Below are 12397 nucleotides of genomic sequence, written 5' to 3'. Positions count from 1 at the left end.
AGAAGCCAGACCCCAGAGACTAATGAAATTCTGGAAAAGGACACGCTTATCTATGCTGACAGATGCCTGGGGCCAGAAGTGCGATTGTTCAAAGCGGCACAAGGAAAGATTTCTAAGCAATGGGAGCAGTTTGTATCTGGGTTGAAGTGGCCATAATGAGAGTATGCATTTGTCAGAGCCCACTGAATTGTATACTTGGAATGGTTGCAGTTTATTTCATGTCTATCCTCAATACAGTTAACTTTAAAAGGAAAAAAGAATGATATGTTAGTCACAAAGGTTGTTGAGCTCAGGAGTAAGGTAAGAGGCCTACAGGAGACCATCACAAGCCCCAGACCCCACTGTTCTTCTAGAAAATTAACATTCACTCAGGGTATAGCAGATTAAGAAGGTCTTTCTCCCATCTGATTGTCTTTCCTGATTTGTGAGATGGGCTTGATTAATCTTATTTTATAGGCACAGAAACCAAAACACAGAACAATTAAGGGAACTGGCCTAAGTTTTCTGACTCAGAGTCCTGATGTCTTTCCATTGGCCAGGAAAGGCCTTGGAAATAGCTTCAGATATAATGCTGCTTGAGTGTAAACATCTCAACAGGGTCATACTGCTAGCTAAAGACAGAGTCCAAAATTGAAAGTACCTCTTATATGTAACACACATCAGAAAGAAATGTCACACTGAGAGCACCTTGAACGAAGGGAAAGGATTCAGGTACTGAATGCATACAGCTTGGGGAGGAAAGGATTTATTTCAGCTTATGGATGGGATGAAGGAATGTCATCAAGCAGGAACCCAGGGTAAGAACTGAAGCAGAGATCATAAAGATGCACTGCTTCTTGGCTTGCATTCCAAGGTTTACTCAGTTTGCTTTCTGATATTCTGTAGGACCCAGGAATGGCACCTCCCACAGCGGGCTGAGTCCTCCTACACTAGTCATTAATCCTGGCAATACCCTCACAGACTTGCCCACAGGTCAATCTGATGGAGGCTAACACTTCAACTGAGGTTTGCCTGTCCCCAGATAACTACAGCTTGTGTTAAGTTGACAAAAAAAAAAAAAAAAAAAAAAAAAACCAAAACAAAACAAAATAAGCAAACAGTGCATACCAGTATAGAAAATTTACCCTAAAACAAAAGCAAGGCTCCTTTCCAGAGCTTCCATTGCATGACCTAATTCTCTCATCCCCCCTAAGTCCCAAGGGTCTTCTAACTTTAACAAACCCCACGAACCAGCACATGCATTACCTCATCAGAGTCTGGCTTATTTCCTAGCAGTGATTGTCCAATACTGCTCCATCCCCCCTTCTGTTGGCTTTGTACCCTTCATCCATTCCTCCCTGCTGAAATCACAAAGCTCCGCCTGGAGAGCAGGCATAGGCCTTCTCCTTGCCAGATGAGGAACATCAGGAAAAGATATCCCTAGTGCAAAGTAATATGTGTCCTCTGTCCCTTAACCCCTGCCCACAGTTTAAATGCACGTCTGTGTAGAGGAGTGGAGACAGACAGACAGACAGACAGACAGACGACAGGGAAAGTATAAAATTGTATGGAGACACGGAAAGAATTTTGAGAAGAACTACAAAAAAATAGTAGATGGTAATTAACAGGGCATTTTACAGAGCGGGGAGGAGAAAAGTTCTATTTATTAGTTCTTTATTTAGTTCTTTCCATTGAACATGGTTTTCCAATGACTATTATATATTACATTTACTTATTTATGTCAACAAGAGCAGGCTAGGCCAAGAAATTAGGGATCATATTTATCTACCAATACTTGTATTTTTAAAAATGGGAAATAATAAGAAGCATTAATTCTAATAGTATCTATGATCTACCACTTCCCCTCCAGTACAATTACCAAAATATGCAACAATTTAAATGATAAAAAAGATATGTGTGAGTCACATTAATGGGATGAAGCCCAGAAAAGGATGAAAAAGAAGGGCCCCAGGGACTGGAGCCATCAGTGGCTGCATAGTTCACACTGTCAGCCTGTTTTCACCTCTTTGGGGTTCTGTTCTGCTTTCCTTATAGTCATCTGTGTGCTCCCCCTCCCCCTAACCCTCTTCAGACAAGTGGTTTGTTTAGGATAAGTACTGTACTGTCTCTGAGCTTAAAGCAGAACATACACAGTGAAGGCTGAACAGACAACTATTAAGTAGGATGGAACGCAGTCCCAAAGAGAGAGCCCAGAGCTGCCGCCTCTTCACTAAAACTATACTGGGAATGCTCCCCAGATCCCCGTGTCTGCTCTATGGGTATATGGCAAAGTTCAAACTCCTCCTCTTGTTTACCAAAACCTTCCCTGGCTCTGGTCCGCACCTGTCTTTCTGCCCTGGCTCCCAAAACAAATGCTGTACCCCAGCAGTCAAACTGGTCCATGTACCACTCCCTGAGCGCACCTTGAGGCTCCCTGCCTGCAGGCCTTTCTCAATCTTTCTCTGCCACTAAACACCCTGGTCACACCAGCTTCTCCCTGAAGACTCCTCCTGACTTTGCTAAGGACTGTACCAATTTGCATAGTTGTCAGAGAAGTCGAAACGGATGAAGGAGTGTCTCCCACTCCTAGATTTCCAAGTGAGCATGACAAGTCTCACAAGTCCACAGAAAAGAAAAGGAGCAAAACCGAGATCTCTTCTGGGTTGGGTTTAGGATACGCCTAAGAACGTCTGTCTAGTCAGTTCCTAGCAACACCCACTAGGCGGCGCCCTCAGTCTCATTCCAAATAAGACGCCTCCAGGTTTTAAAGTTTATTACCTGTCTAACAAGTTTCCTTCCTGTCGTACTGTCCCTTTAAGAAGGTGAACCAGGTGAGGCCGAGGCCCCGCCCCTCATCTGGCCCCGCCCTCCGCCCCCGCCTAGCCGGCCTGGATCGCCCAGTCCCTCGCGACCTGGCCCAGCCTTAGGGGCCGTGGTCCCAGGTCCCGGCCGGCGCCATGGAGCGGCGCTGGCCCCTGGGACTCGCATTGCTGCTGCTGCTGCTCTGCGCCCCGCTGCCCCCGGGGACGCGCGCCGAGGAAGGTACTGACCCCCGCCCTCTCCCTCTGCCAGCTGACGGGCAGCAGCCTGCAAGAGCCGGCATTCCTGAGGAGGCCCTCTTTCCCGCGCCCCACTACTTCTCCCTGGCTTCTCCCCAGTAGCGGGGAGATCGATTGGTCAGGCCAATCTTTGGTCTTTAACCCCGGACTCCTGCCCACGGGATCAGTCACCCCTACCCTGTTGGCCAGCACTATTCGCTGCGGTTGGAGAGGGAGTTCCTGACCACAGCCAGGAAGCTGCACTCCCACTGCAGCACCATGGGACCCTCCATACGTCCACCCCTGACTTTGCAGCACTCAGAAGTCTGAGGCGGAAAGCCTCCTTCTGCCAGCCTAGCCGGATCACAAACACTCCTCCAGTGGTGGAAGGGTTAGAACTTTTGGGATTGCCAGGTGTGGGGGTCCAATCTTCCAACTAAAGTTTTGCACGCCCTCTGACCATGCCCCTCCCACTTCCCAAAATCATAGCTTCGCTTACGCCCCACCTCCTCCACCCTCACCTACCAGAGCAGGCCACTGACAACTGGAGTCAAAATGCAGCAGGATCCCCCTTGCCAGGGTCCCACTCAGGACTACAAAGGCTTAGTTTCCCTGACGTCCGCCCACGGCATCCTTGCAGATGTTCTCCGGGGCTCCATGGTGCAGTGTCAGGGGTTAATCTTGTAACGCTCACTGTCCTGACTGGTTCAGGCTCCAGTCCCCCAGCCCTTGTGCCACTCTGCCTTTCTCCTCTGCCTCAGATGTCACAGTGTTAGGAGGATGTTTTGGCAGCCTCGGACTGGGGAGTCCCAGAATACCCAAAGTAGAAAGTTGGGCACCTCCTCCCCAGGGGTGACATCCTTCTTTTCTCCCCCATTCAGTCACTCTAATGGACACAAGCACGGCACAAGGAGAGCTAGGCTGGCTTCTGGATCCCCCAGAAACTGGGGTAAGTGTCTGAAGGACCTGGGAAAGTTCAAGTTTGAAGGCCAGTGGGAAATGGGGTGGAGAGGTGGGTGGAGGAACAGAAAAGAGCAGGAAAAACTGGAAGCCTCTCCTCAAGAGGGGGAGGGGAAGCTGAGTCAGAGCCTCCTGAATGGTACTTCTGGGGAGTCAGGGGGTGTCAAGCTTCACTCAGCGGGAACTATCTCTACTCCCTCACCCTCCTAGTGGGGGGGATGAGCTCTCAACTCCTAGGGAGAGCATGCCTATGCTAAGGAAGGCTGGGTGAGAGCTGAGACACCTGGAAAGCATCCCCCAGTCTTAGCTCTGTTCCTTACCGTGGAGTTATGTGGATGGGTTTCAGAACATTAGAGAGCTCCATAAAAGTGTAAACGATGGATGGATTTTTTTTTCTGAAGAAGAGAGCCAAAACTTTCATCAAAGTCTTCAAAGGTATTTTGACTCCCTCAAACTTAAAAGCTGCTCGCCTCCATGGCCCCTGCACACACTCTCCATCCCTCCCAGGCAGGCTCCACAAACACTATGGATTCCAGCTGTTTGAGAAAGAAAAAAAAAAAACAGCTCCAAGTCGCTAACCTCCTTAGGTGTCACTGAGACCCTAAGAGGTGACAGTTAAGAGTGTGAGCAGAGGTGGACAAGTTAGTGTGTTGCAGAAACTGTATTCAGACCCGAAGTCCAGAGACACCCCTGCTGCAATGCAGTAAACCTGGCCTGAGAACCACAGAATGGTTCCTCCAGGGTTGGAAACTTACTGGTCCTGGACCTATTCTCTGGCTTCCTTACTCCAATATCCAAGACATGTGCTGCTGCTGTTTCTGGAATTAGGGTTATTGTCTTCCTTCTCTCTTGGGCTGGAGGGTCGAGGCTCCCCTTTGAGCTCTTCCACAGAGTGGCCTATAATTAGAGTTAATAGACTAAACCATAATGTATTCTCCAGGAGGGGCCATTTGGAAAATCCCAGATTAGGCCAGCTTTAATAGGTGCCTCATCTCATAAACCAGCTAATCACCCACAAGGAAGGCAGCAGGACCATCTGCTGGCTCCCACTGGCTCTTCCTTAAGCTCCACCAGCCCCACCCAAATAACTCATCCCTAACTGAGCCCCTATGGAAGCAAGGCTCTTTTCCCATCAGATGCTAGAAAGGCAGCACACCCCAGCAACTGTACTCTCAGTCTCTTTCATGTCCCTTCCCTCTTCTAAAACAGATTAAGTCCTTGGAGCCAGGCTCCCAGAATATACCCATATAGCAACCAGCAGCTCCTGAGTGTCAAGTGAAAGGATTCTCAGAGCTGTTTCTGGCCCCAGAGTTGTCTCCATCTGTCACTGCTGGAGCTGGAAGAGGCAGTTACAGCTCGGAGCATCTGTTTCCCTAGGCTCCAGCTGCAGCCTTGGCAGTCTGGCTAGTGGTCTGCCACACAGTACCACAACCACCCTCTCCACCTGCCAGGGCCCTAGGCTTCCTCTTAGGCTCCCAGCAAAGTTTCCCCTCCAGGTGTCCCTTCATTCCAGCTTCGTGGCCTTTGGACACTCCTCTTGATCTTTGAACTCTGTGACATAATACAAAATTATGTGCATCAAAATGGCCCCACCCTACCAATTCTTAATTAGTGATACTTTTTTTTTTTAAAGGTCATGAGGGCCCACTCATCGGAGTAGAATAAAATCTCAGAATGAACTTTCTTAGGGCCTCAGTCTCTTCTCCATCAAGTTATGGGATGGCATCCCAAATATAGTAAACTATTTTGTGAAATCTGTGGGCTTTCATAACTACATCTGGCCAAGAAAGCACTTAAGAGAAAGATGACGTACGGTACCCGTCCCACCAACAGATAATCAGAACATCAACAGTAATTAAAACCTGGAATGATAACAAGAAACCCAGGAACAGAGTAGAAAGTCCAATCACAGACTCCACATGGACGATACTCTCATGTGGATGACCATGGAATTTCTAGTCCATGTGATAAGTACTGCTGGGGACAGAAGTACTTCCTACCCTCCCCCTAAGCGAGGCTGTGAAAGTGACAATGGATGATGAATGAACAGGAGAAACACGACTTTAATTACCTTCATTCACACAGGATGAAGTTCCAGGAAAGTTCAGAGGGTTGAAGCTTGTGTAGTATCCTGAGCTTTGGAGAAGAGTGGGGGCGGGGAGGTGGTGACAGGCGCAAGTGTGAAATGAACAAAGGCTGTCCTGCTGTGCCCAGTTTAAAAGTCTCTGGGGTTAAAGGAGTTTTCGGTGAGCAGCCTTCTTCCTGGCAGTGGTAGCTCACTAGTTTAAGTCCCTTTCAAAGATGGACGTTTCTTTTGCCAAAGGGCAGCTTGTCGGAGCTAATCCTGTATCTATAGTTTTTTACCCAGCAGTCATCTCAAACAATGCCACATAAATATAGTTAGGGGTGTGTGCTGACCCGCCCCCCCAAAGAACTGATTGGTCACCCTATGGCCAACTGGTTGTCTGCAAGGTTGTGACAGAGTGAAAGGAAGAACTCCTCTCCTTGTTCTATGAGCACATACAAAAAATAAATTCTAGTAAGAATAAAGTTTAAGCCAAAAAAAAAAAGAAAACTTTCAAAATTTTCAAAAGATAAAAAGAATTTTATGATCTCAGTCAAAACACAGAGCCCCAAACTCATGATGTTATTATACAAAAAAAAAAAAAAATGTGTTTTGACATACAAGATGCCATTAGCAAAAATGTGGCATGGCTGAGAATATTTGAAGCATATATAGCAAGCAAATAATTAGTATTAATATTTTTTAAAAACTCACCCAAGTGAATAACATTAGTTAATGAACATGTACATAGCCGATGAAGAGAAAAGAAACATATAACCGTCCCTTCAAAGAAATGTGACTTGGGAGGCCAATAGGGCTGCCTTGGCCATGGAGCTGGCAACATACAAAAAGAATATTAACATTAATATCTCTTCTAATGAGCTTTTTAGAAAATGAACTCTCCTGTACTTGTTTCCGAAGTGTAAGCTGATAAAACCTTTGGAGGGCAATTTAGCAACAGCTTATAAATTTTGAGATCTATCTATTGATTCAGCAATTCTATGGAAATCTTACATTCATCTGTCTGCTTTCCTAGAATAAAATGAAAGAAAAAAAAAGCTAGAAACTAATTACCCAACAACAGGTGAATGGTTAACAATTATGGTGCATCCATATGCTCAGATGCTGTTTATATACTGCAACAAAAGACGGGTCTATGTATATTCTATAGGGCTAGTTCCAGGGCATTATTTGTTACAACAAAGGAGGTTACAGAATAACCCTTGTATATATTTATTCTAACAAGGCAGAACCATTTAGACTACTTCTCAGGAGGCTTTGAAAGTGGTCTAGACAGCTTTATTTCAAACCATTAAGAGTGGCTACCTCTCAGATTAAAGGTGGAAGGATGGGGAGACCTAACCTTTGTCAGTCAATTCCTGAACCTGCTAGATGTGAAGTTTAAGAGCATAAATTCTGTACCTGGAGTACCTGGCTTTGTACTCCAACTCTGTCTCAGATATTGGGCAAGCCACTCCACACTGGCTCTATATCAGTGGCCTGTTGCAAGTTACAGTAATGCCAGCCATTATGATTACTAGGTTTAAAAATTCTTCAATGTGGAAAAAAAAAGTCAAGGGGTAGATTAGATGGTACCTGGGAGCCCCGCTAACTGTTGGGACTTTGGTGGTGTCATAAGTAGAAGGAGTATTGGAGAGAGTGAGATCTCTGTGTAAACAGTTCTTAGCTTGTCCCTGTCCTCCAAGGGCAGAGGCTTTACTATAACCTGAAGATGGCTTTTGAATGAGCTTTGCCTTTGTGGGTACATGAGAGTTCTACTTACTAAGTAGGTCCAACCCATACTCTTGTATTTGAAACAGATGAAATTAAGGGACCAACCAGGGCTGTCTAGGATCTTAAGGGGTTGCTATCTTATCTAATCTACCCCAAGTCCAAATAATGCTCCTACTTGAAACACTTAACCTACTGTCCTGGGGCTGGAAGGTCTGGTGAGGCCCATTAACCTGGGAGTTCTGACCCCAACTCCCTCTTCATCAGCTCTGGTCACTGAGTCTGATTCTCTTCTTGCAGTGGAGTGAGGTGCAACAAATGCTGAATGGAACACCCCTGTACATGTACCAAGACTGCCCAATACAGGAAAGTGGAGACACTGACCACTGGCTTCGCTCCAATTGGATCTACCGAGGAGAGGAATCTTCACGAGTCCAAGTAGAGCTGCAGTTCACTGTGCGGGACTGTAAGAGTTTCCCAGGGGGCGCTAGGCCTCAAGGATGCAAAGAGACCTTCAACCTTTTCTACATGGAGAGCGACCAGGATGTGGGCATTCAGCTCCGACGGCCTTTGTTTCAAAAGGTGCTGCCACCCCTTCATGCCATCCCTTCTCTGATATAGATCCTTGCCTTGGTCCTCGCCATGATCCAGCTCAGCCAAGGAGAAACAGAGAAGAAACTGGAAGCAAGTGTGAATGTAGAATAAGACGGCAGGACTGGACACCAGTACAGAAAGGCAGTCCTGAGTACCACTGGCTGTGCCCTGGCTTTAAGGGCATCATTTAACCTCTCTGAACATTAGTTTCCTCACCATATAATAACCTTATTACTTGCATCCATTGAAATAGCTTGATGCTGTTGTCGAAAGGGGGAGCATAGTATGGAGATTTTTCAGACATTTTACTTCAGCGCCCATGATTTTCGTATATGACATGCCCCAAAGAGTATTGCTCGAAATACACAGGACAGTTCCTGGCTGCCAATCACCAGTCCCATACCGTTCTTTCCTAGCGTGGAAACATCCTAGAACACAAAGCAGTCTGGAGCTTATTATTATAGGATGTGCTCTCATTTCTTTCCAAAGAGCGAAGGTTGTAAAGTTTGTTATTGGTAATAAATTAGTTATGACACATTCTGTAACTGATCACCTCATTGGCACCAGGCTTGGGAACACCTCCCAGTGGTGGAAGTTTTATGGTCCGTAGCATTCCGCTGTCTGAGTTCCAATCCTAGCTCCATCGTGTCATAGCTCTACTATCTGTTAGAAGAGCTAGTTTGCTGTAGCCTTAGTTCCCTTCTCTGTAAGTTAAACGGTAAGACATCTTGTCTCATAGGGTTATTGCATGAGCCAAAAAACATGTCTGTAAAATGATTACCCAGGGACCTCACACATCATGATCTCTTCCATCGTGGTTGTATAAACTGGGTGTTCCTTACCCACAATGCTTGGGAACTTCAGTGTTTCAGATTTCAGAACTTGGAATATTTATATAGACAAATCTTGGGAAGTGGGACCTAATTCTAATTTTTTTAAAAGTTTTATTTATTTATTTTATGTATATGAGTACATTGTCGTTATCTTGTGACACACCAAGAGAGGGCATCAGATCCCATTACAGATGGTTGTGAGCCATCATGTCGATGCTGGGAATTGAACTCAGGACCTCTGGAAGAACAGCCAGTGCTGAGCCATCTCTTTAGCCCCCAGGACCTAATTCAAATTATGAAATTCATGTGATTAATCTCATGAGATCATATATGGAAATTCCCAGTTGTGGCATGCCATAGAGACTGTCAGGTTTGGGAACTCTTCATGTTTTAGATTTTTGGATGAGAGGTAGCCATCTTCTATTAAATCCAGAGGTATATATTATACAGGATGAAGCATGGCTTAACATCATCCCTTCCTCTCCCCTAGGTAACGACTGTGGCAGCAGACCAGAGCTTCACCATCAGAGACCTGGCCTCAGGCTCTGTAAAGCTGAACGTGGAGCGTTGCTCCTTGGGTCACCTTACCCGCCGTGGCCTCTACTTAGCTTTCCACAACCCAGGTTCCTGTGTGGCGCTAGTGTCTGTAAGGGTGTTCTACCAGCGCTGTGCAGAGACTGTGCATGGCTTGGCCCACTTCCCTGACACTCTCCCTGGACCTGGAGGGTTGGTAGAAGTAGCTGGAACCTGCCTCTCCCATGCACAGATCAGCTTGGGTTCCTCAGGTCCACCACGCATGCATTGCAGCCCTGATGGTGAGTGGCTGGTGCCCGTGGGTCAGTGCCAGTGCAAGCCTGGCTATGAAGAAAGCAGTGGAAATGTGGAATGCACTGGTAAGGAATGGGGAAGCGGGAAACCCCAGGGAACACCTGGGTGGGTCTTCCAAGTACCCAAACAAGGCTTCCATGATTTTTAACTTGAGTGGGATGTCTGTGGTAGTGTTCCAATTCTAGCAAAAGGGGAGGGTGGGAGGTAAAGGAGAGGGGTGGTTACAGGTTTTGTCCATCATGTAAATACAAAATAACAGAAAACATGGTTGTGTCTTCTCTCTCCAGCCTGTCCTACTGGCTTCTATCGAATGGACATGAATACACTCCATTGTCTCAAGTGCCCCCAACATAGCATAGCAGAGGCTGAGGGGTCTACCATCTGTACCTGTGAGAATGGACATTATCGAGCCCCTGGGGAGGGCCCCTCGGTAGCATGCACACGTAAGTCTTGCAGTCAGGGCCTGGCCATCTGGCAACAGGTGCTAGACCCTCCTTGGGACCAGCATCTTCAGAGCTTACTGAGTAATGGAAACCTAGGTAGTCAGACACCAATTATAGCCGCTCCCTGCCCTCTGTCCTCTCTAGAACGCAGAGGTTTGTTATATAGTACTTCCTCTTTGGTAGAAGTTTAATCTCTCATGAGGGCTTTGGAAGACGTAATTGGGATGATAGAAGCAGGGCTCAGTGGCTTGGGTGAGAGGAAATGACACCTGTTTGATAACTTATCTTCTCCCACAGGTCCCCCATCAGCTCCCCAAAATCTGAGCTTCTCTGCATCAGGGACTCAACTCTCCCTGCGCTGGGAACCCCCCAGCGATACAGGGGGACGCCATGATATAAGATACAGCGTGGAGTGCTTGCAGTGTCGGGGCATTGCACAGGATGGGGGCCCCTGCCAACCCTGTGGAAAAGGTGTGCACTTTTCCCCAGCAGCTTCTGGGCTCACCGCATCTACTGTGCAAGTGGAAGGCCTCGAGCCTTATGCCAACTACACATTTACCGTCAAATCCCAAAACAGAGTGTCGGGACTGGACAGTTCCAGCCCTAGCAGCGCTTCCCTCAGTATCAACATGGGGCATGCAGGTGAGGCACCTGAGACCACAGGGCTGAGTGATGGGCAGGAAGCAGTGGAGGTACAATTTGAGCGACTCCTTCTTACCTTCCAAATTCAACCTTGTGTCCAGAGTCACTCTCTGGCCTGTCACTGAAGCTGGTGAAGAAAGAACCGAGGCAGCTGGAGCTGACTTGGGCAGGGTCCCGACCCCGAAATCCTGGAGGGAATCTGAGCTATGAGCTGCACGTGCTGAACCAGGTCAGAAAACACGTGGAGACACCATTCAGTGTTTGGGGGTACACTCTCACATTCCTAACTTGAGGTTTAGGATGCGGGGAAAGATCCAAAACAAACTTTCTCAGGATAAACATCTGCAAAGGACTCTGACCTTACTGCTACAGCCTATCCTGTCCAGGCCCTCCCGTGTCTCTATCTTCTCTACCAAGCCTGGCTCAGCACAGCCTCATTAATGCAAGTCCCATCCACAGGATGAAGAATGGCACCAGATGGTGCTTGAACCCAGGGTCTTGTTGACAAAACTTCAGCCAGATACCACGTACATTGTCAGAGTGCGAACACTGACCCCACTGGGGCCTGGCCCTTTCTCCCCTGACCATGAGTTTCGGACAAGCCCACCAGGTAAGTTACCTATCTCCTGTTCCACCCAGACATACACAATTGTCATCTCCTGAAGACACTTCAGCTCCTATTTTTAAGTGACCCTTGCCTTTCTCTGTATTTATGCATATAATGTGACCATTCAATAATCTCTGTTAAGGGAAATATAGACCCAATGTCCACTTAAAAACTGACCTTGGGTATACTTGGGACCCTACCTTTTAGCCTTTATAACCCCTAATGGCTGTGAGGCCTCAGCCTTCTGAACTCTGACACCCAGTTTCCAGAAGCCTGTCAGGAGGAGAGATTGTGGCCGTCATCTTTGGATTGCTGCTTGGAATAGCTCTGCTGATCGGGATTTATGTCTTCCGTTCAAGGTGCTGGCTCTGTCTTCCCTACCCATTCATCTGGGATTCCCTTGCTTTGTTAGAAGTCTGTACCCCTAACGATCCTACTGTCCCCTAAAACCAAAGTTTAGACATGCCCCACACCCAGCCATGTTTGCCTCATGTCTGTGGCAAATTGAGCCAGAGCTCATGGGACCACTGAGGTTTCCCCGAGTTCCTAAAGAAGTTGCCCTACTTCTATAGGAGAGGCCATCGACAAAGACAGCAGAGGCAGCATGAACGCACCACCAATGTTGATCGAGGTGAGCCAGAAGGGTGAATGAGTGGGAGAGAGAGAAAGAGAGGGGG

At 47.2% G+C, this 12397-nt stretch overlaps 1 protein-coding gene across 1 annotated transcript in view; it reads left to right on the top strand.

Annotated features, from left to right (window-relative positions):
- The first annotated feature begins 2872 nt into the window (after positions 1-2872).
- Epha1 (EPH receptor A1) overlaps positions 2873-12397 on the top strand; it is a 14684-nt gene continuing 5159 nt past the window's right edge. Inside the window, exons 1-10 of the mRNA XM_031381680.1 lie at positions 2873-3021; positions 3899-3966; positions 8074-8355; positions 9691-10093; positions 10316-10471; positions 10769-11113; positions 11215-11342; positions 11573-11723; positions 11983-12079; positions 12293-12351. Of these exons, the coding sequence (XP_031237540.1) occupies positions 2937-3021; positions 3899-3966; positions 8074-8355; positions 9691-10093; positions 10316-10471; positions 10769-11113; positions 11215-11342; positions 11573-11723; positions 11983-12079; positions 12293-12351 (1774 nt within the window). The 5' untranslated portion in view covers positions 2873-2936. The remainder of the gene's footprint in view (positions 3022-3898; positions 3967-8073; positions 8356-9690; positions 10094-10315; positions 10472-10768; positions 11114-11214; positions 11343-11572; positions 11724-11982; positions 12080-12292; positions 12352-12397) is intronic.

This window comes from Mastomys coucha, unplaced genomic scaffold, assembly GCF_008632895.1.
Source record: "Mastomys coucha isolate ucsf_1 unplaced genomic scaffold, UCSF_Mcou_1 pScaffold20, whole genome shotgun sequence".
Classification (NCBI taxonomy): Eukaryota; Metazoa; Chordata; class Mammalia; order Rodentia; family Muridae; genus Mastomys; species Mastomys coucha.
This window is presented reverse-complemented; position numbering and strand designations above follow the sequence as displayed.